Raw genomic sequence first — 27,653 nt, 5'->3', positions numbered from 1 at the left:
CCTGTTGCTATTGTGTATCTGTATATATGACATCGTCTGTTTCTGTTCTGTCTGTTGTGCTGAAGCTTCCATCCAGGATGGATCTATCTTCCCCAGGTTGGAGTTGTTTTAAGAAATAAATCTTACTTGTTTTAATGAACAAGGGAGTGAAAGTGATTTATTTCACGAGCACTGAAAGCTGGAAAGTTTCCGCTGCTACAAGCTGCAGTTTGAACTGTTATCTAAACTTCAGAAGAAAGAATTCTGAGACGTTTAGAAACGAGGTTTGACTTTCGTGATAGAAGCAGAGACTGCGCAAACGGGAGCGCACTGGACAGTTATCTGCTACGCAGCTTGGACTTGGATGCAGGCAAATAGATGCCTGACAAGCGTGCTAAGCAAGGGGTTTTTGCTACGCTTCTACAACTCTGTTAATAATTTGAAGGACGACCTGCAATCCTATCAAACTGCCTGAATGTTAAGATAAACAATGAAGGCCCTCCCTGGCTGCCACCCAGCAATGCCAGTGAGGCAGAGAGGGAGCAAGGGAGGCCGTGAGGGTAGCCCCACAACTCTGCAACTCACTGCTAGCTGACCTCAGCAAAGCTACCACTCTCCAGGCTTTTAGAACCCCCCCCCCCGAAGACCTCTATAATTTGGGGTATCCTATGTAAGAGAGCTCTTGGGAGTGACTTCTGGTTGATGGCCTTGTTAAAATTTGCCGTAATTTGGCAATGCTGGTTTTCATATTGTGGCCATTTATTCTGGAAGCGTTTGTAACTTAACTGTTTTATTACTGTTTCAATTTGTATTTCAAAAATTCACCTTGAGTGAATTTTATTCAGGAAGACAGCAAACAAATATTTCAAAGTTAATTAAGAAATCAAATTTAGAAATAAACAACAAATCTAGAACATTCCCCCCACTCTGACAGGCAGTGGCTCCCCAGCATCCCCAGCAGATAAGGCTTTTTCTGTCACCTGTTACCTGATCCATTTTAACTGGAGATGAAGAGGACCTGGAACCTTCTGCATGCAAAGCAGATGTTCTGCCACGTCCTCCCCTGCACAATGTACAAAGATGAGGAAGAACACAATGCTTCCAGGTTGGTACCTTCTGACCAAGAGTCATCACAAACTAGCTTCAACATACCTTTGCTGTCCTTTGGCAAAGGTGTAGATCAGGCATCCCCAAACTGCGGCCCTCCAGATGTTTTGGCCTACAACTTCCATGATCCCTAGCTAACATGACCAGTGGTTGGGGAAGATGGGAATTGTAGGCCAAAACATCTGGAGGACCAAAGTTTGGGGATGCCTGGTGTAGAGGGTTTTTCCCCCTTGTCCCTTACCATGAGAACGTGTTCCAGCAGCTCCAGGTATCCCAGGGTGCACTCTGTTCCATAGTGGAGAGCTCTTGTCCGGACATCTTCGCTTACGTCGTGGTGGTACGAAGCTTGCTAAGGATGCAAAAGAACATGCTTAGGCAAGAGAGAGGCAGTGGTGATGCTATGTTAAAACTCTTCATTTAACAAGACAACACAATCAAAAAGAAAAGCCGGTATCTGAAAACATAACTACTCTAGCAGCACTGGCTATAGTCAGCTAATTGGTCCATCTGGCTCAATACAGTCTGCTATGCTGACTGGCGGAGGAGATTTCCCCAACCCTACCTGGCTATGCCAGAAATCAAGCCTGGGACCTTTCTCATTCTCTGTCACTGAGCTATGGGCCCTTCTTCAGATAGGGCAATCTGTGAGGTCTTTTCTGTGGATAAATCTGCCAAAGACTCACTTTACAACCACCAACAGGCAGCCAGGCAGGATATTCTTGTGATAACTCACCTGCCTCTTAACAGACACTTCTGAAAAGCAAAGTTACATAAAGGAGGAGGCCTTTCAATTTTACCTGATTTAATTGCAACTCATTAGCTAAAATTCAATCAGTTGATTAAATTTATTTGCATATTGCCCAAACGGCAGCATGTAGATGTTTTTCCCTACATTTTGAAGGAAGTGCAAGATTGTGGCTGCCTTTGGACCTCGCGCTAAGCCATAAACTGCAAGCCAACTGGTGCCTCTCTACTAGTGCTGGGAAGAAACGAACCACGATTCCTAGCTAGCATTATGTCTGAAAACAGGGAATATGTTTTTGTTCTGCTCCAAACCACAATGATAAGCCTTCCCATGATGGGCCCCTAGTTGGCCCTTGCAAGAACTGGATGCTGGGCTAGCTAGATGACCCCCAGCTGCAGCCAGGTTCTTATTGAGGCCAGTTAGTGAGCTGGTGGCACGAGGCAAAATTCAATCTGGCAGCTTCCTGATCCTTGGGCTCAGCTTCTTAGCCACCAACAGTACAGCAGCTCTCCCTGTCCTATGCCACTTCAAGAAAAACAGCATTATAATAATAATAATAATTTATTATTTATACCCCGCCCATCTGGCCGGGTTCCCCCAGCCACTCTGTGAAAGTCTCCTTCTGCCCTCTCCATTTATCCCTTGAAAGAGAAATCAGAATTGGCCACTTGGGTCTGTGATACCCGAGAGTCAGGGCAACATACAAAAGCAGGAGAGGGAAATGTGGTCATCATAATGCGCAATTCACCACACAGGCTATGATCAGCTCAAAGGAGTGACTTAAAAGTGCATTCCCTATGTGTGTCTGCTCAGAAGTAAGCCCCACTGAGTTTAAAGGGTGTACAAGACTATTGCAATTCTACACAATAACCTTCCCCAACCTGGTGCCCTCCAGATGTTTTGAAATATAACTCCCAGTAACCCTAATCATCATGTCTGTTGGGCAGGCTGAGGAAGGCTGGAATACACACTTACCTGAAAGTAAATTGTAGCTTAGTCTTGGGGTAGACATGCATAAGATTGCACAGTCAATAGACAGGTAGATTAAAAAGAGAAGCCTGTTTTTTGAAGCAATGTACAGGAACGTTGTCAGTGTTCCCAAAGCAGGCACATACAGAGAGCATCCACTGAAATAATTTAAGAATACTGCTGCTAAGTATTTATGTAGCACTTTGGAGTATTCAAAGCACTTTCCACACATTATCTTGCTGTAATCCAGAGCTTCCCAAACTTTTCATGTTGGTGACACACTTTTCGGACATGCATCATTTCGCGACGCAGTAATTCAGTTTTACTGGAAAACCGGAGGTTAAACTAACCTGGGAAGAGCACAGGGCGCATTTGTGTGACACACCTACCACACTGCAGCCGACACACTAACGTGTCACAACACACAGTGTGAAAAGCTCTGTTGCAATCCTTATAAATAATCCTGTAACAAAGTGTCAGCATTACAATTCCCTGGTTGCAATATTAAATGTGAGATTAAAAATTAAAATCTAAATTAAAATAATGTTCTATCTATCTATCTATCTCACCAATGACCTCGTTTCAACTTTCAGCCTTAAAAGCAGAAAGAAAACATCCAAAAGGGGTCAACAAACAACAAAAACTTATTTTCACTACCAAGGTTATTTAAATACAAATCTGTTTTGCAAGAACAAAACCCTTTCATTCAGGTATTGTCCATAAAGATCAACCCAAGCAACCCAGACTAACATACCAGTACCAGGATTTTTTGGGGGGAGAGGTGTTCAAAGAGCAAAGCTCCCATCCAGCTCAGCGATGCGTCTGTACCTTGCAAGCTGCCAGCATATCAGCTACAGCTTTGCGGCTCAGGTTGGCTGTAGCAATCACGTCCTCCTGTCGGCATGAGTTCCCAGCTGCTACGGCTTTGGCTGTCGCCATGGTGATGCCTTTCGTCATCCGGATCGATTCTTCAGGTGATGAGTTCTTTTCAGGAATATCTTTTGACTGAAACACCTACAAGCAAGGCCCCCCGTCCCAAACACGATTAGTTAAACTCTGGAGTGGAAACAGCCTCCAAAATGTCAAAAAGCAAGGCTTTTAAAGTGGAAAACAGTTGGACCCCCCCCAAACAAAACCAGCTCCCAGCAAAGAGGTTTATGTTCCTGATATTCTTTGGACAGAACCACACATGCTTCCACTTGGACACAGGAACCAGCCGCTTCCTCCATTGCCAGTCTATTTCACCCTGTTCTTTGCTCCCACTTAAATCTGGTTCCCAGAAGCGGGTCTTCTCTTCCTCCAATGTTAGAGAGTGCATCCATTCAGCAGTATACCTGACTTACACCCCAACATGAGAGCATATAATGTACCAAGATGGGAATCTCATGTAGAGGCTGAAGAAAGCCACTCCTAAATCAGAGTAATATTAGACATGGACCAATGACAACCTACTATCTCTACTTGCCACCCACAGGGGCCTCCAGTTCTATGGGCGGAAGGAAGCCAGTCTGCACACTGTGGCAACCAGATTTACAGTACAGTATTTCTTTAATGAAATGTTAATGCCTCCCTCCACCCCAACAACTTTGCATAATGATTTATATCAGGGATGGGGGATCTGTGGCTCTCATAATCCCTGACCACTAACAATGCTGGCTAGAGTTGACTTGCTCACAGACATCATTTAAAAATAAAAATAAAATCACAGCCTCTGAAGCAGCCTTTGCTGAGTAGGTGCCTTTTCAATTAGAATGGCCATACAAACAAATTTAGTTACAATAAAACAGCAATTAAGTACAGCAAAAAACATGCAGACCTAACTATTTTACAGCATAATCCTATGCATGTCTGCTCAGAAGTTAAGTATCAATGAATTAAATGAGACTTACTTCCAATTAACTGTTCTAGGATTGTAGTTTAAACATTTTAACATTGTGCTGAACGCTGCTTTAATTTGCTGGTTGTTTTTATTACTTAAAAAATAGTTATTGATATGTTAATTTTGTAAATTGCCTGGAACTAAATCTGGTGGTGGGGCGCACATATTTTTATAATGTAGACATGCACGGCATTGAACTGCAAATTTTACAAAAGCTGAACTGCACTATATGAGGACAGAATAGGAGCTGGCCTGAAAAATAGATGCTGTAATCCCCAGTTTATTTGTTTTTAATGCAGGCACCCCCAAACTTTGGACCTCCAGATGTTTTGGGCTACAATTCCCATCATCCCTGACCACTGGTCCTGTTAGCTAGGGATCATGGGAGTTGTAGGCCAAAACATCTGGAGGGCCGCAGTTTGGGGATGCCTGTTTTAATGTATTGGATTGGGGACGTAGAGTTTGCTTGCTACTTCTAGAGATTTCACAAGCATCATTGTACAAAGCCTTTACCGTGAGTTCTTGCTTGATGTACTCAATCGTAGCCTCAAGCGCTCTTGTCCCTCGCGTTGCTTCATCTTCTACGGCTTTCACAGTCTTCAGTAGTGATGTGACGTTTGTTACCATTACCTGGAAAGTCAGGAGAAGGAAACTGCTCAGCTGCCAGCTCTCATCACAGAATGCTCAAGCAGCCATCCTGCCTTTGTAAATTATCCCAACAGTATCAAACTAAGCTTCAATAGACAAGTGGGGGAAACTCAAGAGAAGCAGGTGCAGATCTCAGAACACTCCAAGCAGCCTTTGGAAGGCACAGCCCATAGAATGATTCCTGCCACTCCCCAGAGGAGGAAGAGACAAGTGGTGGTGGTGATAGGTGACTCCCTACTGAGTGTGTGGATGTAATTTCAGAGCCTTTGTCTACGACCTTTGAGAATTCTTGGAGAACAGGTGAGGTCCTTACCGAGCTCAGATGGCCAGGTGTGGAACTTGCAAATGGAAAGCCAACACATTTCTTACCTTTGCTGCTCCCTTGAGCTGGTACATGGATGGGTCATCTGCAGGCTTGCTGGCGGCTCCTTTGGTTGCGCCTATGAGGTCAGACAAGGCCTTTGCCACATCCTTAATAGCATTGATCAGCACAACCTGGAAGGATGGGAAGTAAAGAACGTTGAGATACTGTGGCACTTTGCAAGCTTCAGAAGAGATGAAATGTAAGTGGGGTGTACATCTCAAGATGCACACAAATGAACAAGCTTCTCAAGGTTCTGATTTGAAGGAGAGGTACAGCTAGGTATCATTTGCATACTGATGAACACCCAGCTCATAGAAAGGGGTTCTACTCACACTAGACCTCAGGTCTCTTCCCAGGCCATGTCTCCCACTGGCCCTAATCTGCACTTTCCTCATGTACTTCTGATGGGATGAAATTTGTCTTTGAAGTACCATAAAGCATCTGAAGTTTATGTGGCTGGGCTAATGTCTACATCTGTTGCTTCATCCATTTTTGCCTTTGGCCCTGTCTGCTACTGGCATGTGGTCCCTCAAGAGGATACTTGGCTCTCATACTAAAGAAAAAAGGTTCCCTCGTCATAAGAACAAAAGAACAGCCTGCTGGATCAGGCCAGTGGCCCACCTAGTCCAGCACCCTGTTCTCCCAGTGGCCAACGAGATGCCTGTGGGAAACCCACAAGCAGGATTCAAGCATAAGAGCCCTCTCTCCTCCTGCAGTTTCCAGAAACTGGTATTGAGAAGCATTACTGTCTCCAACTATGGAGGCAGAGCATGGCCATCATGGCTAGGAGCCATCAACAGCTCTCTCCTCCACTGTCCAGGTCCAAGGTAATATATGTTTTTTACCTTGGATCAAAAATGGAGCAACTCAGGAAGCTGAAAACTGCCAGCGCTGGACCATCTCACCTGTGTTTCTGGGTCACTTGATCCCAGGCTGGCTGCTCCCAGTTTCACAACCTCAGCCAGTTGAGTGATGGTGCTTGCGGATGACTGAGCTGCTTGAGCAAGCTTGTCCTGGCTTGAGGCAGCCCCAGATACCAACAGCTTTGTGTCTTCAACCAAAGCTTTTGCTGTCTTCAGAATATTTTCCCTGGAAAAAGACAAGAGGGAGGTGGGGTGGAAGAAAGAAAGAGAAGACTCAATTGGTACTCATCTGCACTGTTGCAGAGGACCTGCAAGAGCTTTTAAGTTAACCCTCCCAAAGAAAAGGTTGCAAAGTTAAGTTTGAGCAGATGGATTCGCTTTCTGAGCTTTGAACACAAGTTGCCAATATGGGAAAAGCTTCGGCTGGAAGGGAAACCTTGCCAAACCTGGAATGTGCTGTATCTATAAAGTGTGTAGAGCAGGTGGAGAACCTTTGGCTCATCAGCTGCTGCTTAACTACAGCTCCCATCGTCCTCCCCAACCTTTGGGGCATGCAGGTGTTGACAGGAGCAGAGTCCCAACAACATCTGGAGGTGTGCCCCACCATTCTTCTTTGTTGACTAAATAGTCTGGTATGAGACACTCTGAGATGGATCAAGGAAAGATCTGTATTGCTTCATATCTGCACCATCCATTTAAAGCCCTCTTATACTACTATATACTACTATAACGGGACCCAGGTGGCGCTGTGGTTAAACCACTGAGCCTAGGGCTTGCTGATCAGAAGGTCGGCGGTTCGAATCCCTGTGACGGGGTGAGCTCCCGTTGCTTGGTCCCAGCTCCTGCCAACCTAGCAGTTCGAAAGCACGTCAAAATGCAAGTAGATAAATAGGAACCGCTACAGCGGGAAGGTAAACGGCGTTTCCATGTGCTGCTCTGGTTTGCCAGAAGCGGCTTTGTCATGCTGGCCACATGACCTGGAAGCTATACGCCGGCTCCCTCGGCCAATAATGCGAGATGAGCGCGCAACCCCAGAGTCGGTCACGACTGGACCTAATGGTCAGGGGTACCTTTACCTTTATACTACTATAACAGTCATGGTTCCCCCTAAAGTTCATGGGAACTGTTGTTTCTTAGGGGTCTTGGTCTCCTAACGAATCTCAGCAATCTTACCAAACTACAGTTCCCAGGATTCTTTCTGGGAAGCCACAGCTGTTAAAATGGCATAAGAAGGCTTTAAATGGACTGTGTGGATGGTCATTCAATACATACCATATGTTTTGTAAGTATGTAAGAAATGGGAGTTCCTGATCACCTCATCTGTCTCCTGAGAAATCTCTATGTGGGACAAGAAGCTGCAGTTAGAACTGGATATGGAACAACTGATTGGTTCAAAATTGGGAAGGGAGTATGGCAAGGCTGTATATTGTCTCCCTGCTTATTTAACTTATAAGCAGAATTCATCATGTGAAAGGCTGGACTGGATGAATCCCAAACTGGAATTAAGATTGCCGGAAGAAATATCAACAACCACAGATATGCAGATGACACAACCTTGATGGCAGAAAGTGAGGAGGAATTAAAGAACCTTTAAATGAGGGTGAAAGAGGAGAGTGCAAAATATCGTCTAAAGCGCAACATCAAAAAAACTAAGATCATGGCCACTGGTCCCATCACCTCCTGGCAAATAGAAGGGGAAGAAATGGAGGCAGTGAGAGATTTTACTTTCTTGGGCTCCATGATGACTGCAGATGGTGACAGCAGCCACAAAATTAAAAGACGCCTGCTTCTTGGGAGAAAAGCAATGACAAACCTAGACAGCATCTTAAAAAAACAGAGACATCACCTTGCTGACAAAGGTCCATATAGTTAAAGCTATGGTTTCCCCACTAGTGATGTATGCAAGTGAGAGCTGGACCATAAAGAAGGCTGATCGCCGAAGATTTGATGCTTTTGAATTATGGTGCTGGAGAAGACTCTTGAGAGTCCCACGGACTGCAAGAAGATCAAACCTATCAATTCTGAAGGAAATCAGCCCTGAGTGCTCACTGGAAGGACAGATCCTGAAGCTGAGGCTCCAATACTTTGGACACCTCATGAGAAGAGAAGACTCCCTGGAAAAGACCCTGATGTTGGGAAAGATGGAGGGCACAAGGAGAAGGGGACGATACAGGACAAGATGGTTAGACAGTGTTCTCGAAGCCACCAACATGAGTCTGACCAAACTGTGGGAGGCAGTGGAAGACAGGAGTGCCTGGCGTGCTCTGGTCCATGGGGTCACGAAGAGTCAGACACAACTAAACGACTAAACAATAAGGAAACGAAACAATGGAGCCAGATGTTATATGAAAGAAACTGGGATCCAGGGGAAGTTTCTGCCATTTCCCCCTGTGGCCCATCTCATGCTGCTCTGGATGGTTCTCCATCCCTCTGGAGCAGGTTTTTGAGGAGTAAAAGGGCCTGAGGGTGAAGGGCTGATCAGCGAAATGTGTGGCCTTCTGCACTGACTGGTGGGAGTGTTCCGTTACCTCCTGGCCAGCCAAGTCTGAGGATGAGATGTGATTGAAATGCCTATGTTGTTGCTGTTTAGTCGTTTAGTCGTGTCCGACTCTTCCGTGACCCCATGGACCATAGCACGCCATATCTTATGTCATATTTTGTAGAAAAAAATCCCTTGGGGAGGGGGCCATTTGCTCTGAAAGGCAGCATTAAAATATTTTAAAGAAAATGAAGAAAATATAAATGCTGCCCTAGCAGCACCTTGTTTGCCAGGTGGGTTACTGGTGTTCTACTATTTTTTTACTCCTTAGCAATTGATCATTAGCCAATTGATTGTGTTGTTTTACACGTAAAATGATAAAGTCCCTCCTGCTGCAACATTCACTAGACTCTACTGTGTCCTTAGCATACTAACTTCATTTGTAGGCTGCCAATAACTAAAACTTTTTCATATGCAATTGCGTCCATTACACCCAGTGGAAGGATGCATAGCAGCTCTCAAGATTTTGCTCACACACTTCAAAGCACACATTTGCAACCGCAAGGACTAATAGCATGCTCTTAAAATAAGCAAGGTGCTGAGATTCTCAGGAAGCTGAGTCTTATGTCTCTGAAAAACTCATGGTTCACATAATAAACTAGTTCTTGAATGAAATGCTGTAACTTTCAAACAACAGTTTCCAGGATCAATGTAGATTAGCTGACAGGTGGGCGGGGGGGGGGGGAAGAGTTCTGGCCTGCTTTCTGACATGGAAATGGGTGGAACTGGTAACACAACATTAAAAACCATCAGGTCCCGCCATTTCTCAGCTCATCGCCATGAGTGTGCTGCCACCGTCTGGTGAATGTGAAGAGTGGGAGAGATTTCATGTGAACTTTGAAGTTGCAGAGGTGGGCAGGAAGCATTTTGTCAGCAGTGAGAGCATGACCACCTCTCACCGATTCCAAGAGAAGGGGGTGGCCATTTGCTGAGGTTCCATGGGTGCCTGAGCATGGCCAAAGTAGAAACCCCACCACCAAACATTCCTGGAAGACCGGCAGGGAGGCAGGACACTGCTGTACAGGGCAAAACGGGGTCCTAGCCAATGGACCAGAAGCTCCAACTAGCAGGACACATCAAAGTTCTGTGAACAAGAAGACACTGTCCCTGTTATGATATGAGCTCTGAACACCACTGCTTTACTGGTTTATTGAGTTGTGCAAATTCTGTGAGCAACTTTGCATTATAGGGAGCCAAGGAACAAAATGTATTGACCCCAGGGACATATAAATACTGTTCTCCCCCAAATAGATACAGAACTGCCAAGAGAATCATTCTAAAAGGAGTTCTCTGGAATTATAATGCTCTGTAGGATGAAAATGTGAAGAAATTAACCAAATTATTTTCAGGGATCTCAGCATGACAACAAGGGCTAGAGGAATGTTTCAAGAGTCAAAACCAAGGTTCCTGACATTTTGAAAATGCTATTACTGTATACAGTGATACCTCTAGTTACAGACTCAATCTGTTCTGGGGTGCCGTTCACACCCCAAAAAGTCTGTAACTAGAGTACTACTTCTGCGCATGGCGCAGAACGCTTCTGCGCACATGTGCATGGTAAAACCCGGAAATATACACATCTGGGTTTGCCGTGTTCGCAAGCTGAAAAGATGCAACATGAACCTAACGCAACACAAGATATGACTGTATTCTGCACTGTGGACCATACACCCCCACATGAGAGCAACAGAATAGTCATACCTCATGTTACGTCTGCTTCAGGATGTGTCTTTTCGGGATACGGACACGCCGAACCTGGAAGTCTCGGAACAGGTTATTTCCAGGTTCGACACACACACATGCACAGAAACGCTGAATTATGTCATTCGCCTGTGCAGACGCAGGGCTTCAGGATGCGGCCTTTAATGTTGCGAATGGGCCTTCGGAATGGATCCCGTTCGCAACCAGAGATACCACTGTACTAGGCTCATTTCACGGATTGGGTGGTTATTCAAGTTATCCTTACAGCCAAGGCACCAGCTGTTCAAGTAGTATAAAAACCTCATAAAATATGTGTATTGGGGTGGGGACCCTAACTTAGGCAAAAGGAGATTAAAACATCTTCCTCGCTTTACTGGTTAAATGTAACTGCTGCTAGCCTGATCTTGTTTTGCGCCTGGAACAGAATCAGTTTATTATTCTGAAACCAATGGCTTGGAACATGTTTTTCAAAACCAGCAACAAGGCTTTATTGAGTCCTTTTCCATTGAAAAGTACAATTTCAGAATGATCCAAAAAGCTGAGGAAGTTTCAGAATCCCCCAAATGTCCTTCAGGGCTTTCTGTAGAAAGCTTTCATTAAAGTGGAATTATGCATTGAAGGGAAATAAATAGAGAGGATATTTTAGAACTGTCTTTCCTAATAGGTTTTTGAAGCCATTTGCTTATTGGGCTCCGTCCCAAAGAGGCTTTTTCATCCCAGAGACAATACAGTTTTGTGTCTTTCAGAATCACTATGGATTTATTATTATTTCTGGGGTAAAAGTAATGGAAAGCAATTTGAAAACCGGAGGTACTTTTTCATCAAGGAACTGCTGTTTGGAGCTTGAAACAGACAATGGTTTATAAGAGCTCTGGGAGAGACTTCATTTCTCCTGGCAAATGCAGATGCTTCATCTGTTCCACCTTTTTAGGTTAGACAGATTTGGAACGCTTCTGAATAAAAACCTGTACAACTTATTTGAAAAATGGGATAGGCCTAAACACTAGCCATTCTTGAGCTACCGAGCATGCTGGCTGGTGCAGACGGGAATTGGGAATCCAGCTTCTCAAGAGTCAAAGGCTGGCCACCCTGATATGTACAAAAATCCATGGTAACATATTGGTCTACTCAGAACAAGGTTCGTTTGCACTTCCAAATGTGCATTTGGCTGTGGTGCCCCAGGAGCAGAGTGCAGATTTGCTGTGGGGGGTGGGGCAGCTGAACTGAGAGCTAATGCATGGAGAGGGTGACTGAGCTGAGGTTAAGAGTGGAGAGGCCTTGTAGCCTTATTAGCTTCCAAGGGTCCTTTAAGTTGCGCCCAGGCAGGGACAGAGACAGCCAAAAATGACACCGGGGGTTGAATCCAGAGAAAGAATTTAATTCTTAAATTTAAGAGACTCTTGGTGGTCAGCTCCATGACAAGAGTAAAGAGTAAAGAAACACAAATTTGCAAACATTCTTATACACTTCTTGGGCTCCTTCCCCCCTCCTCTGTAAATGTGCGCACGCAAGGGGGTCACAAGTACATATAAGGATCTTCCTGTATCCGGTTCTTCTTGTAAACACAAGCACATGCTGACTCAACAAAGCCTTCAGTAAGACTATGCGTCAAGCGTAGCAGCTTCCAGCATCAGGCTGGCCGTGCATCCGCTGATAAAGCCTCTCTCTGCCTCTCATTCTGTGTTCCAGACAAGGTCAGCTCTTGGCTATCAAATGTTTTTTTACACTTTGGCCTACTTTGATACAGAGACGCAGAGGCACTGAGAGTACCCACGGAATATGGGGGGGGGGAGGGGGCTCAACCATACACTCAGAATTATACAATGCAGGCAATGCAAACTATATGGTCAGATTTAGCTCAATAACGCAATTGGCAAATCTCTCCCTTCAGCCTCACTCTGACCAGGAAGCCTTGAGTTCTTCTACCATTCACTGGCTGCATCTTTTCAGTCTAGTTGGGATCCCTTTTGAACTCCATTTTTCATTTCATGTCAGAGCACCTTACATCCTCCCTGAAAACTCTTCCAGGGTTCCTGCCAGCCCATGGTTCAGTTTTGCCTCTGACATCCCTGCCCCCCTTTGGACATGCCCCTGATCTGAAATCCTGCGGCCACACTGACCTGTGGTCTGCAAAGGATTCGTTGTTCTCAGCATTCAGTGTTCCGGCCGTGGCGAACATGATGGTGGTGTCCAGGTCGGCGATGATGCCTGAGACGGCGCTAGCAGCCGTGATGCACGCCTGGGTGCCTTTGTTGCCTGCCTGCAGGGCTGACAGAACTAAGGACACCTGTCAAGAGGAGCAAGCAAAATCCTACTCAGAGCAGACCCAGTGAAATTAATGAGCACAATTAACCTAGGTTCGTTCACTTCACTTTCACTAGGACATAGCTGGATACAACCCATAATAAAGGTAAAGGGACCCCTGACCATTAGGTCCAGTTGTGACCGACTCTGGGGTTGCACGCTCATCTCGCATTATTGGCCGAGGGAGCCGGCGTACAGCTTCCAGGTCATGTGGCCAGCATGACAAAGCCGCTTCTGGCAAACCAGAGCAGCACATGGAAACGCCGTTTACCTTCCCGCTGTAGCGGTTCCTATATATCTACTTGCATTTTGACGTGCTTTCGAACTGCTAGGTTGGCAGGAGCTGGGACCAAGCAACGGGAGCTCACCCCATCACAGGGATTCGAACCGCCGACCTTCTGATCAGCAAGCCCTAGGCTCAGTGGTTTAACCCAGAGCGCCACCTGGGTCCCTACAACCCATAATAGCAATAAATAAACAACACTACTTTGGTGTAACCCAGCAGGATGTCATGATAGCAAGAGATTTCAACCTTTTAGAAGTCTCTACGGATGCCTTCCAAGTATTTTAGGATGCCTCCAAAGCACCCATTATAAAAAGGGGGCCTTGATACCTGACTTAGCAGGTGATGGCGGCAGCAGCAGCAGTGGCAAAGTGAGATTACTGGGGTGCTTTGGTGTGGGCAGGCTGCCCCTGAACCCTGTTTCTGATCAAAGATTGCTACAACCCTGTTGTAGAAGAGGACATTATTCTCAGTCTCGCACTGGGGACCAGGAGGGGTCTAAGCTTACACCACTGAAGTGGAGGGTACCCACCTTCTCGCTGACTGCCCGAGCACACTCTATCAGCTCCCTCTTGGTGTAGCTATCTGTGGGACATATCTGTAGAGCACCAGCCTTCTGGACCAGGAAGATGCAGCTGTGGCCAAGTTCCTGAACCCGTGTTCTGATCTGGAAGCCTATCTGGATAGCCAAGTGGTTGGTGTGGAAAGGAACAGAGGGGAGGAAAAGGAAAAGAAAGTGTTGCAAGTTATTTGTAAAGGAGGTAAAGGCAGCAGTGTTTGGCAAACCTTGGCACACCACTTTGATGCTTTCCCCTATTATGGAACTGTTCCTGGACAGGTTTATAAGATGCCCTTATGACAAACCTGATGAATATTATTTGAGGGACAGGGCCTTCTCACTGGCAGCACCCTTTTTATAGAACTCCCTCCCAGTGCAGATCCAATTGTCTCCCACTTTTAATTGCTTTAGGAAACAGCTGAGCACTCAATTATTTTTCCAGGCGTTCAGTACCTACCAGGAGTGGCCCCATCTTTTTAGCAGTTGCACAGCTCTACACTGAGGTTAATAATAATAATAATAATAATAATAATAATAATAATAATAATAATATCCTGCCAGGTAAGGAATGGCTAAAAGAAGGTATAGGGATGCCATGATGAATTGATGGCAGTCAAAAGCTGCTGGTCTTCATGGGTCTCTTACCTTCTATTGGTTAACTGCAAGTGCACCAAAAAGTGCGTCTTTCCACAGGTCTGAGAGACTCTGAAGGTTCCTGCTTGCAGAATTGCTATTACTGCTACTTATACCCACTACCTGAATTACAGGATGGGGCACAGGTTCAGAGGGCCCCCCCACCCTTTCCACTGACTCCCTCTAGTTACTGCTTGTTAGCAGGACATGGGGTACTGCACTTTGATTAAAATTAGCACAATTTGGTTTGCTTACAGGCCATTCTACTCTTCCTACCCAGAAAGCCAGTGTGGTGCAGTGGTTAGGACAGGCTTCCTCAACCTCGGCCCTCCAGATGTTTTTGGCCTACAACTCCCGTGATCCCTAGCTAGCAGTGTTAGGATCTCTTACTCTCGAGTAGGACCTTGGTAGAGACACATGCCTGGCTGCCATGTTCCCTCCCTCCTGGTAGATCGTTTGGGAGCTTCGAAAGCTTTCTCCAGCCTGGACATCAGCACACTTACGGATCCGCAGAGTTTGCGCAATTGCGTAACAGATCTCAGTAGCACAGCATTTGGCTAATCTACGTTCATTTACATATAAACACACATGGAGCACTGCAACATGGCTCCCTCCCTCCCTAGCATCAGGCAGCAAAGAGAAAGAACAAAGGACAATAGTCCCACTTCAGGAAACACAGTAACACAAACATCCTGTCTTCGTCACTTCCGACTCTGTGGAATGAAAACATACACCATCATGTGATCGACAACAATCCCATGACAGTAGACACGGGGAATGAATCTTCAACCAGCAGGACCAGTGGTCAGGGATGGTGGGAATTGTAGTCTCAAAACAACTGGAGGGCCGAGATTGAGGAAGCCTGGGTTAGAGTGTCTGATTAGGACCTGGGAGACTAGAGTTCAAATCCCTGCTTAGCCATAAATGTCATTTGGGCAAGCCACCGCCTCTCAGCCTAACCTACCTCACAACATTGTTGTGGGGATTAAATGAAGAGAACCATATATGCCACCTTGAGCTCCTTGGAGAAAAAGGAGGCATGTATATGTGACAAAAAACAACAACAAATGAACAGATAATAAATAAATTCAAGCACTGCTTAAATTTATATTCTGCCTTTTTATTGGCTTGCTCAAGACAGCAGGCAAAACCCCAACTTTGCACAAATCAATGATACCAAATCAGTACAGAGATAATCAAGAGGCAGATGATTTTTCTGCACAAGCAGCAAAATTCCAATGGGGGGGGTAGTTTCTTTGGGGCATCAATTTAAGAACAGAGCGCATGAAAGGGGGGCAGAAGGAGAAATCTGATGTTGCCTGGGCCCTCTCCCCAAAGTTGGTCCCATCACTGCATGCTTATTAACCCCAAACAAGACCAAGGGCTCAATACCTCCTCCGGTTCTGCTGTAGCGGCTGCCATCCGTCCCTGAAATGCCAAGTGACCGTAGTCTGTGGTCATTTGTGAAGCGAGTCCTCCCAGCTCCTCTGGATTAGTAACCGCCTTCGTCATCTGAAGGAATGTGAAGAAAGAAGAGGTGAATGTGCCTCACTTGTGCAACATTGTGAGAAACAGGATACTGCACTAGATTATCCTTTGGTCTGATCCAGCAGCTGGATCTTCTTGGGTTCCCAAAGGCTTTTGCTGGCCATCAGGTGTATCCATCAATGCATTTTGCTGCCATCAACAGATCTTACCATTTCTTGGGCTGTTACTGCAATGGCTTTGGAGTATTTGACTACGGTGGTCTGATAGTCAACGTAGGTTCCATTGGGTTCTGGTGGTGTGCCCTCGTCCAGCTGTGATGGGGGTTGAAGAGGAAGAAGAAAGGTGATCAAAATGGCAGGAAATCTAGACCCTGTTCCCATAAGTGGAAAAGGTCTACTGTAACCAGAAAACCCACAATGACTGGCCTAAATTACGCAAAATAGGAATGGTATCATTAGTGTCTGGGACTGAGTCTGCATGTGTCTCCCCTCTCCCCCCAAGTCCTTGAATCACAGACACCTCTATCTGTTATAAGGCTACCAAGGAAGGAAATTATTGATATAATCAATAACAAGTTTGTGATAGCTGCAACCTCAATTTGAGTCTTGTTGAGTGCTTTGGGATAACCACATATTCCAGGGGCCTTGGGAAACAGCAATGAGAAGGGATCCCAGGAGACTCTTACAGACCTTGCTCATGGCTTCAGCTATCGAGTCCACCATGTTTCCCACCATCCCTACTTCGCTGGCAGCTTCATTCAAGGTAACCATGATATCATCCACCGCTTCCTTCATCAGCTGGGCAGCTTCCGTGATGGCATCGTGAGTGTGTGAAGCCTGAAATAAGTTGATGGAGAAAACAGGAAACATTGCATCTCCTTCTTTGTTTGACACAACTGAAACACATCCCAGTGTCCCTTCTGTTGAAAAACACAACTTTTGTGTGATGGCCGGCATGGAGACTTAAAATAATAATAATCTTCTATATATATCTATGTCACTTTCCTACCTGAAAAATGGTTTTCCACGTGGGAACACAGAAAATAGGAGTTGACACCCACAGCTTTGTCTGCTCTGTCCGCCTTCACGGCATACATTTAAGGTACAATACCACTTTAAACAGTCATGGCTTCCCTCAAAGAATTATGGGAGCTGCAATCTGTTAAGGGTGCCAAGAGTTGTTAGGAGGAGGCTCCTATTCCCCTCACAGAGATACAACCCCTTTCCTGCAAAGAGGGACTGACAGTTAAACCACCCTGGGAACTGTAGTTCTGTGAGAGGGAATAGGGGGTCATCGAACAACTCTCAGCAGCCTCAACAAGCTACAGCTTCCTGAATTCTTTGGGGATAAGCCAAGGCTGTTTAAAGTAGTATTATCATGCTTTAAATGTATGGTGTGAATGTGGCCTCTGTGCCCCTCAACATTTGCCTCCTGAGGAGGCCAGCTCAATAGTAGGGCTGGTGCTGAATGACAGAAGGGATGTGAGCCTTGGTGTGTTAAAGAAAAAGGAGCCTAGTTTCAAAAGTAAAAAGCAATTCTTTTTTAAAAAAAGGTTCCATTCCCCTTCCAGTCTCCACTCCCCTGATTTGAGACTTTAAAACTAGACTTCCTACGGACACATTTAGCTTTTTCTTAAGGCAATTACAGTGTTTGCTTCATGATCTCATTGCGGGAGACGATTGTCAGACAGGGGTGATTACCGAAGGCAGGATTTTTTAATTACACACGTTTGTCTAAGGGCCATTAAAGAATATCTCCCAAGTCTCTCATCATCCATCACCATTCATGCTTGATTGCTCACAAGGACTGTATTTTTAGACCCCCAGACATGCAAATCACCTCTTCTTCTCTGAAAGCATCTTCTGACAAAGTAAAAGTACTGTATATTCCTGCGTATAAGACTACTTTTTAACCCAGGAAAATCTTCTCAAAAGTCAGGGGTAGTCTTATACACCGGGTCATATTTCTTATACGGCGAGTAAATCCCAAACTCTATATTTTAACTGGAAAAGTTGGGGTCGTCTTATATGCCCAGTCGTCTTATATGCCGGAATATACGTATTTGAGGGAAATATGAGTGGCTGGTCTACACAGGCAGGAGAATGAGGTGGTAAAACTGCTGAAATCCCTGACTGCTCCCCTGAAAACAGAAATCTAGCTCAGTAAGACAAAGGGCTAGTCTGGAACCTGTCTCCCTGACACGTTAGCTTTCCATTTCTGGGAGTTTGTTATATAGGGTAGCTTTCAAAAATGGGATTCCCTCCTCCCTGCCATTCTCATAGTCTGGAATGGCACAGTTCATTCTACCCCAAGAGACTTAGATGCAAACTACAGAACTTATCCTTTAAGAAAAACAACAGCACACTAAGCCACAATGCCAATGGGCCTGCAAGCTTCAGTGGCTTAATCAGTGTGATTAGCAGGACAACATTTTTGTGTAATTAAAATCTCCCCACCAATTAAAATCAACAGGAAGGGCCATAGCTCAGTAGCAGGGCCTTTGCAATGTTGAAGCTTCTGGTTCTCGTGACTGCAGAAGGTCCCAGATTCAATTCCTGGCAAAGTCTCCAACTAAGATGCAAAGGAATAGACTCTTCTCTGCCAGACACTTTTGGAAGCCGTTGACTATCAGAGGGGACAATACTGAGGTAGACTTTAAACACACTGTGGTTCCAACCTTGGCTCTCCTTTTCTGGCATCAGCAGGGAGAGATGGCAGAGCTTTTGAGGGAAGTTGAACAGGAAGATGCTTATGGGCAAGGAGTTCAAAATTAATTGACTGGAAAAGCTGAAACCAGTCTATTTTTACTCTCATAGACATTTGTGTTAGGAATTCAGAAGGCAGGATGAACTGTTATGCTGAACATGCCGTAGCTTAACAGCCCAGGAAACTGGAAGCCCTCCTAGGCAATAATTATTGAGTGACTTGTGGAAAGGAAAGAAGGGCAATCTTGAGCTTTCTGGTGGTTCCTTCTGAATCTTCCTCTGATGCTGAGTAACACCCCTCCCCACACTCTCACTATATATAAGGGTCTGGTGACTTCTGTTTCAGTGTATCTGAAGAAATGTGCATGCACACGAAAGTTCATACCAATAAAAAACTGAGTTGGTCTCTATGGTGCTACCATATTGCCTAGTTCAGGCAGAACTCTTCTCTGCTTATACTCACAAGTTTCTCTCTTTTTAAAACTAAGGTATGCAAGCTTAAAGCCCTTAAAATCCACCATTCAAATCTGATAAAATGATGACACTTTGAACTGGAGAGACCCAGGTTAAAATTCTGCTGCAAAGCTGACTGTTCACTTACTTAATTGGACTTGGGAAACTTGTATGACCATCCATTGCTGTCAATGTGCTTCCCTTCAAATATAATTAGACACGGAGCTGCCTTATACAGAGTCCATCTAGCTCAGCAATGGCTATAATGACTGGCAGTGGCTCTCTAAGTCTTTCACAGACCTACTGGAGGTAGCAGGGATTCAACTTGGGACCATCTACATGTAAATATGTGCTCCATCACTGAGCTATGGACCTTCCCCATCTATCATATGCCTGATCACTGGCCATCCTGGCTGGGGCTGATGGGAGTTGGAGTCCTACAACAATTGGAAGGTAACACATTTGCTATCCCTGAGAGTAAAAGGGAATACTTTTGCGGCTTGATGAACAATGCAATAGAGAACATGTAGGACCCTCTCTTAGGACACCACCTCTAAATATCAATATTCAATTAGTCATCCTGAGGGTGGCCTACCTTGGGGTTTCCTCCCCCTTCTTTGGCTGCGTAGAGCATCTGGAGGGCAGATTCCGCCAGAGTCTTGGTCTGGTCCAATAAGGTCATTTGTTGCTGGTGGCTCATCAACTTGGATACCACACCGACAGCAGCAAGAACCAGTGGTTCAAAATAGCTGGCTACCTGCGTCACCTAAGGGAGGAAAGGAAAGAAGGCAACAGAATCCATTCAATGTGGCTGTACAAAGACCTCATTTGTTTCATCATGCATTCATTTACAAAAAAACCCCACCCACCATGCATCTGTTTACCATTTGTCATCCATTTAAATGTAATTCATCTTGTTTTTCCACATTCATATATTTAATTTGCTTATTTAAGCATTTCTGTGCTGCCCAATGAGCCATGTCCTCAGGGTGGTTAGAGTGCTGCTGTTTATGATTTGGGCAGCTGCCATTTTGTTTTCCCAGAAGGCCTCAGACATTATGTACTTCAAGAACACCAACAAGCTGCACTAACAAGCACAAAACAACCCCTCCGCAGTGCCACAAATCCAACTTAATGGTGTAACATTGGAAAATGTCGATCACTTTTCCTACCTGGGCAGTTATCTTTCCACTAGGGCCAAGATTGATGCCAAAATTCAGCAGCCCCTGAGCTCTGTGAGTGCAGCTTTCTCCCAATTGAAGTGCAGAGTGTTTGAGGACCAGGGCCTTCGCAGGGAAACCAAAATGCTTGTTGACAAAGCTATTGTACTACCAACTTTACTATACGCTTATGAAACCTGGATCACTTATAGACGCCATCTCCAACCCCTTGAAAGATTCCATCAACGGTGTCTCAAGAAATTTTTACACATCACTTGAGAAGACAGGCGAACTAATGTCAGTGGAAGAAGCACAGATCACCACTGTCGAACCAATGCTTCTTCAACATCAACTTCATTGGACTGGTCATGTTGTTCAGATGCCTGATTATCGCCTTCCAAAGCAACTACTCTATTCCCAACTTAAGGATGGAAAGCGAAATACTGATGGACAACAAAAGAGATTTGAAGATGCTCTCAAGGCAAATCTAAAAAATGTAGTTTAAGCACTGATAACTAACTCAACACATTTGCAACGTTGTCAGGTCTGCAAGTAAACTTTACAAAATCAGAAGCCATGTACTTCAACACCCCTCCTCACACCCAGAAAGAACTCACTAATATCACCAAGATAAAACTATGTCACACAAAGTTCAGATACCTAGGGGTACAAATAACCAAAAACCTCAACAAATTATACCTACACAACTACAAGCCCCTGTGGCAACAAATAAACAAAGACCTAAAGAGATGGAACAATATGAATTTCACTCTCTCAGACAAAATGGCCATGATCAAAATGATCACCATCCCAAAATTAACCTACCTATTCCAAACCCCCCCAATCTGGATTCCCCCAACCCAACTTTGCAGATGCAGAGAAAACTACACTCTTTTATCTTCTCACATAAAAAACCAAGAATAAACACCAAATACCTGCACCTCCCTACCTCACAAGGAGGATGGGGAATCCCCAAATAGAAACATCTTATAGAGCCAACCAAATCCGACATATAATCCCATATATACTGAAGAATGAGACAAAACAATGGATACACCTAGAGAGGGACTCAGTCGAAAGTATCTGCACCATAGCATCCCCATTCCTCCCAAACAAACTAAGGATAATTCCCACAACACTTAATAGGTACACACAAGCCATGTTCAAAGCATGGAAAACAGAAACAGGCAAACTATCCCCAACCCCATCCCCACTAACCCCCTTGGTTTACCACCCATTATTCCACCTCGCAGCACAAAATCTCCAGATAAAAACCTGGCAAACCAAAGGCTTATATCGCCTAATAGACTTTTATAAAAATAACAAACCTTTGTCAACACAAGAAATACAGGATAAACTAGAAGACACCCAAATACCCCGTTTAGCACAACACCAACCACATACCCTCTTAAACAATCCAGCAGTAAAATCAGCAGCAACTAGGCCCCTGACAACCTTCGAAAACCTCCTCCTAACGACAAAGGGACACGGCAATATATAAAATACTACTCCAAAATCTCACAAATCCCCTAGACACAATCAAAAGACAATGGGAAGATGACATAGGCTACGAGATTAACTCCACTCAATGGACCAGAATGTGGTCTAAACCCCCCTTTAAATCCATATCAACAAAAAGGAAAGAACTCAGTCTGAAACTCACCTACAGGTGGTACCTAACACCAAGAAAACTAGCGCTCATATGCCCAGGAACCTCGCCAAAATGCTGGAGAGGATGCACCTCAACAGGCACATATTTCCACATGTGGTGGGAGTGCCCCAAAATCCAACTATTCTGGACTACAACCATAAGAGAAATATGCAAAATAACCAAGCAAATATTAGAAATAACCCCAGAATTGGCTTACTTCAATAGAAGAAGATGCCTTCACCCCGGTATGGCTCCCCTTTATCACATACACAGCCCAACAAGACAATGACAAAAATCCACCAACAGCATACAAGTTCACATGGCTAACCTGATCCAAAACACCCACCCACCCCCACTCACCCACAAAACAAAGACCACCACAGCCAACCACAAATGAACAACCATATCCTAGGCCAACCCCAACATCTCTCACCACCAAAGGAACACAAGCAAACAGCAGAGAACCTACACAAGCGATGCTGACAATAAACCCCACATATATTAAGCAAAATAGAAACATCGTCACCTGACCCCACCCTCCCTCCCCCCATCTACCTCTTTCCCCCTTTTCTTCCCAATGTCTCAACAAATGAAACTGGTATGTAAAAATGTTACGAGAGACAGTGCACATATCTTTGTAAACCAAGAAAACCTTTAATAATAATAATAATAATAATAATAATAATAAGAAGAAGAAGAAGAAGAAGAAGAAGAAGAAGAAGAAGAAGAAGAAGAAGAAGAACTGATAACTGGGGAACACTAGTCTACTTGGAGTTAGATACCATCTGTGTATCATTTTCATATAATTACATTTTTTCCACCTTTAGCTTTGGCACAGGATCATAAGATAATAAAAATACAGAAGCGAATGACTCAATAATGAATAGAATTAATTGCTCTAAAACACTTGGGCTAAACAAAGTAGTTTTCTGCAATCAGCAGAACTTCAAAATGGCTGCCTGGTTGTGTCTCACAGGCCCTCTGCTCCCCTCAGTGGATCCCAAAGTTGCCTCCCCAAGTCCTCCTCCGTGGATCCCATATGGCTGCTTCCCCAAGTCAGCGTTCTTTTCACGAACCTGCCTCGGACCAAAAGTCAGCAACATCACTTTTTCCCAGAGTGGCCATTTTGTGGCTTCCTACCTTGTGGCCCAGCTGAGCGGCTTCGCCTCGAGCGGCTGTAGCAATGGGGTCAATCAGATGCCCAATTTCCTGGACGACCGACGTCAGCTGCTCCTGCAAGGCCTGAGAAACAAACAAAATGGACATGTCGGACCACAGACAGAAATGTAATGACAATGGAGAGGTGCTTGGTGACATGAAAGACACAAAGAGGCACTATTTTGCAAAGCACATTTGTTCTCTCTGTGGGGTGGGGTGGGGGAACTGTAGCCCTATTGTTATATCTATATACTGTATATAAAAATGTAAACTGGCCATGTCTGTTAGTATCCACATTTCACCAAAACCGCTTGACCGATTGCATTCAAATTTTGACACAATGCCGCATGTGAATATGAGAGCAAGCCCATACTGTTTTCAAAGATAGATATCACACCTGTGCCACGTAAAAAACCCAAAACCCTGTGTTTCAAAACACATCACTCAGACAAAAATGTATTCTGGGAAAAGAACCAGGTTGCAAACCACCGCCCTCTAGCGGCGGCTATACTGGTACTACACCTATAGAACCTTCCCTCTCAACAGCATCTCAACTGCTGTTTACATACTAGGCCGAAGCCTTTACAGACTAGGCCAAATGGGGAGAGGAGGGGACAGGATAGATCAGGACACGGTGGGGCCAGTCACAGGGATGACCCGGGGGTGGGGGGAGGAGGGGGCGGGATACGTCATGGATCAACACAGGGTGGTGACAGTCACAGGGATTAGCCATGGCAACGCGTGGCAGGGCCAGCTAGTATATATATAAATATATTTATTGATGTGGGATGTGGTGGGCTCTCCTTCCCTGGTGGTTTTTAAACAAAGGTTGGATGGTCAGGGATTCTTTAGCTCTGATTCTTGCATTGCAGGGGGTTGGACTAGATGACCCTTGGGGCTCCCTACTAAACTTCAATTATATGATGTATTAGCATGATTTTGACGTTTGCTTTTGTAAATATGAATAAAAACAGGAAAACAGGAAAACGTATTCATTTTGCCATTTCTGTCCCTCCTATAATTGGCTCCCATATGCCAGGACAAGTTCTTTGCCCACCCAGTCCAGCGTTATCTTCCTTGGGGGTGAGGAAACTTTGGCCCTCTAGATGTTGCTGAACCTAAGGAAAGCCAGTTGGATCAGGCCCAAAGTGGCCCATTTAGTTCAGCACCCTGTTTTCACAGGGGCCAACCAGATGCCCATGGGAAAGCAGCAAGCAGGAGCTGAGCACAAGCGTCAGTCTCACCTCCTGGGGTTTCCAGCAACTGGTATTCAGAAGCATTAATGCCTCCATCTGTGGAGGCAGAGCACAGTCATTATAGCTAGGAGCCGCTGTTAGCCTTCCCTTCCATGAATTTCTCCAGTCCTCTTTAAAGCCATCCCAGTTGCTGGCCATTATTGCCTCCTGAGGGAGTGAGTTCCATAGTTTAACTATATGCTGCATTGGCCACACTTTCTGGGGTTGATGGGGGTTGCAACATTTGGAGGGCCAAAGGCCAGCCTCCGATCTACTCTGATGGTTAGCAGACTTCAGGGGGTCAGGCAGAGATGACTTCCCCTCCCCCCCATGACCTGCTGCAATCTGATCTTTTTTCAACTGAAGGTCCCAAGTTTGAACCTGGAACCTTCTGAATTACAGCAAATGCAGATGGCCAGATTTTTTTTTAACACAAAACTTAACTTCATGTTAAGCTCTCTCTGTAAAAACAAGAGAAATAAGTTTGTGAAAACTTGTTATTTTTTCCTCCAAGTAGGATTCTAGTTTCCTGCTTAAAAAATGGAAGAGGGAATGAAGCTGAGCTGCTTATGGTTGTACGAAGGTGCTTCTTTTCTCCCCTGGGCATTAAAAGAAAAAGTAAACTTAAGAGCCTCACCCTGAAGAATTCCAACCTGTCATTTTGCAAACAACCTATGCCAGTTTACCACCTGTGTTGTTGTACCAGGTTCACTCACCTGGAAGAGAGTTAGCAAGAGGAATGCAATGCATCATGGGAAAATCTTCTAGTCAGTTTATAGCAGAAGATTTATTGGTGTTCTTCCTGTTCAGTTTCCCCTCACACTGCACTGCCAACTACATTAATTTGATTCAGAGCACTTTCTCTCTCTCTCTCTCTCTCCTCTCTCCCTCCCTAACACACACAGACACACTCCTGTCTGAGAAGGAGAGTCAGCTTTTCCTTCATTGGCAATGCACAGCTTTGCTTACCTCAACAGAAATGTCATCCCTCGTGGCCAGGTTCTGACTGACAGCTGCAAGCGAGGCCTGCTCAATGTCCCTGATGCATCTATTGATCCCATCTATGGAGTAGTCACACTCCCGCTGGCCGGGGGCTTTGTCTCTGGATAATGTAGGGCAGATTGTTATGTCAAGTCGGAACTGCAACAAAATATTAAAGAACAGAGGATTCCAGCCCCTCCCCTCGCTCTGTCCCTGGTTTTCCATCTCTTCCCCCCCCATCCTTGCCCCCCCATCAGTCTGCATTCTGTGGCTACTGAGCATGCTCCATACACATCCAATAACTCCCCCCTCACAGATTCTTTTGCACTTCTTCAATCTTTAGGATATTCCCTAGCCGGCTGATACCTCTTTCCTGAACATGGTTGGCACCAATTTGCCTATAACAGGGAACGGCACTCAAACCTCAAACGCTGGAAATAAAGGGACTGACAATCATTCACTTTTACCCCCCTCTTCTACTAATGAGCACCCAGAGCACTGAACAGTGTACATGAGAACAATAATCATAAGATATAATACAAAGAAGCAATTAAAACAAACACAACATAAAACATACATTAACATAGTACAGTACAGATCACACAGGAAAAGACCTGAAAAAAGGGGGGGGGACATACCTCAAAGAGGGGCCTGATTGAGAGAGTATTCTAGAGGTGGGGGGAGGTCTTGACCCCTGAAGTCAGCCTGTAGTTATTGCAAAACTGGAAGCTTGGGAGCTGAGCGCAATGCTCCGAGACTCTCTCTCTCACCCCAGACACACTTCCCACCATCCCTGATCCTTGCACCTCTCAAGTGCTTTTGCCTGGCTGGGCTGCATACTTGGAACTGTGTTACTGCCTCTTGCTTGCCTGAACAGAGGGCTGCGCATGTGCAGAAACACCTGACTTTTGCAGTGTTCGAATGTAGCCTACTGTATGAAAGGCAACTGCCACCTCTGCTGCTCGGCCTGCTTTTGCCTCTGGAGCTGCTGCCCACCGCTGAGACGTTGCCTCTGGAAGGTTGTCCAGGACGGAAAGCAGGCCTTGGGTTGAGAAAGGTTCCCTATACAGTGCTTGCAAGACCAATGCCCTGCAAGACGAATTTTTCGCAAGACCAATGCGTCTTGCGATCTGATGGTGACTCGCAAAACGAATTCGTTTTGTGAAAAATTCATCTTGCGAATTGCGGTTTCCCATAGGAATGCATTGAAATTTAATTAATGTGTTCCTATGGGCAAAAAAAGAAATTTCAATGCATTCCTATGGGAAACCGCGATTCGCAAGACGAATTTTTCACAAAACGAATTGACTCACGGAACGAATTAAATTCGTCTTGCGAGGCACCACTGTACTTGTTTTTACATATTCCAGCTTGCTGAAATAATAAGCATGAGCAGGGTGTGTTTTCCTGCATAATGGGGAACATGATATAGAGAAAGGGGCAAAGGTATCCACACTGCAAGTGCTTATAAAAACGAAAGGACTCACCTGATGGATGTGATGAGGCTCTTAATGGACTCGGACACAGTGTGTGAGTGCCCAGCGAGAATGGACCACGTGGGAGGGTCTTTGGGGTTGATTGCCAGTGAGCGAGCAGTTTTGATTAAAGAGGACGAGCTCTCTAGCATAGTCCGGGCAGAAGTCAGGATTGGTTCCTGTGCCCGAGAACCCTGCAAAGAGGGAAGCAGCTGGTTTTTAGTTCCATAGCAACTCCCTGGTTGGGTTCAGGTGTAACAACCCCAGAGTAAACCAGGTGAACCCATTTGCTGCTCCTTCTCTTCCTACCTTTTCTAGCATGCCTCAATTCAATTCTTAAGGTTCCAAACCAAGAGAGTATGGTTTGAGTAATCCCTGTAAACCTAGGATCAGATCATAGCTTGTTGACCTGTTTTGTCTGGACTTTGCCAATGTAGTGCCCTCCAGGGGTTTTGGACTCCCACCAGCCTCAGCATCCTACAATTGTAAAAGCTGAGGCTGATCCTCACCTGCTCCAAATTGCATGTGGAAGAACCCCTGGAGTGGGCTATAGTTTTACTTACAAGAGTTTCACAGGAAAGGGGAGGGAGGGAGTTAAATAAAACCAATGTGAGGTTACCATGTAGCCGACATGGCAATTGCGACGTAGATCAAGTAGGCAGCTTGCTTCTCTAAAGCATAGAAAAGGTGAGCTAAATTGTTGCAAACAAACTTCCAAAATGCTTTGTAACATCCTCAAAGACCAGAAAACTGGAGATTAGATTGCAGTAAGTT

The 27,653-nt window shown here is 45.1% G+C and overlaps 1 protein-coding gene across 3 annotated transcripts in view; it reads right to left on the bottom strand.

Moving 5' to 3' along the window:
* TLN2 (talin 2) overlaps nt 1–27,653 on the bottom strand; it is a 185,612-nt gene that overhangs the window by 24,878 nt on the left and 133,081 nt on the right. For all 3 annotated transcript variants that reach the window (XM_060282860.1, XM_060282861.1, XM_060282859.1), the window contains exons 37-50: nt 26,892–27,073; nt 25,393–25,525; nt 23,171–23,272; nt 19,815–19,985; nt 16,751–16,897; nt 16,271–16,372; nt 15,966–16,085; nt 13,914–14,060; nt 12,915–13,081; nt 6,597–6,780; nt 5,697–5,822; nt 5,193–5,309; nt 3,629–3,814; nt 1,328–1,435 (exon numbers count right to left, since the gene is read on the bottom strand). In XM_060282860.1, the coding sequence (XP_060138843.1) occupies nt 1,328–1,435; nt 3,629–3,814; nt 5,193–5,309; nt 5,697–5,822; nt 6,597–6,780; nt 12,915–13,081; nt 13,914–14,060; nt 15,966–16,085; nt 16,271–16,372; nt 16,751–16,897; nt 19,815–19,985; nt 23,171–23,272; nt 25,393–25,525; nt 26,892–27,073 (1,992 nt within the window). The remainder of the gene's footprint in view (nt 1–1,327; nt 1,436–3,628; nt 3,815–5,192; nt 5,310–5,696; nt 5,823–6,596; nt 6,781–12,914; nt 13,082–13,913; nt 14,061–15,965; nt 16,086–16,270; nt 16,373–16,750; nt 16,898–19,814; nt 19,986–23,170; nt 23,273–25,392; nt 25,526–26,891; nt 27,074–27,653) is intronic.

This window comes from Zootoca vivipara, chromosome 14, assembly GCF_963506605.1.
Source record: "Zootoca vivipara chromosome 14, rZooViv1.1, whole genome shotgun sequence".
Taxonomy (NCBI): Eukaryota; Metazoa; Chordata; class Lepidosauria; order Squamata; family Lacertidae; genus Zootoca; species Zootoca vivipara.
Note: the sequence above shows the minus strand (reverse complement) of the source record. Positions and strands in the feature narration are given on the sequence as shown.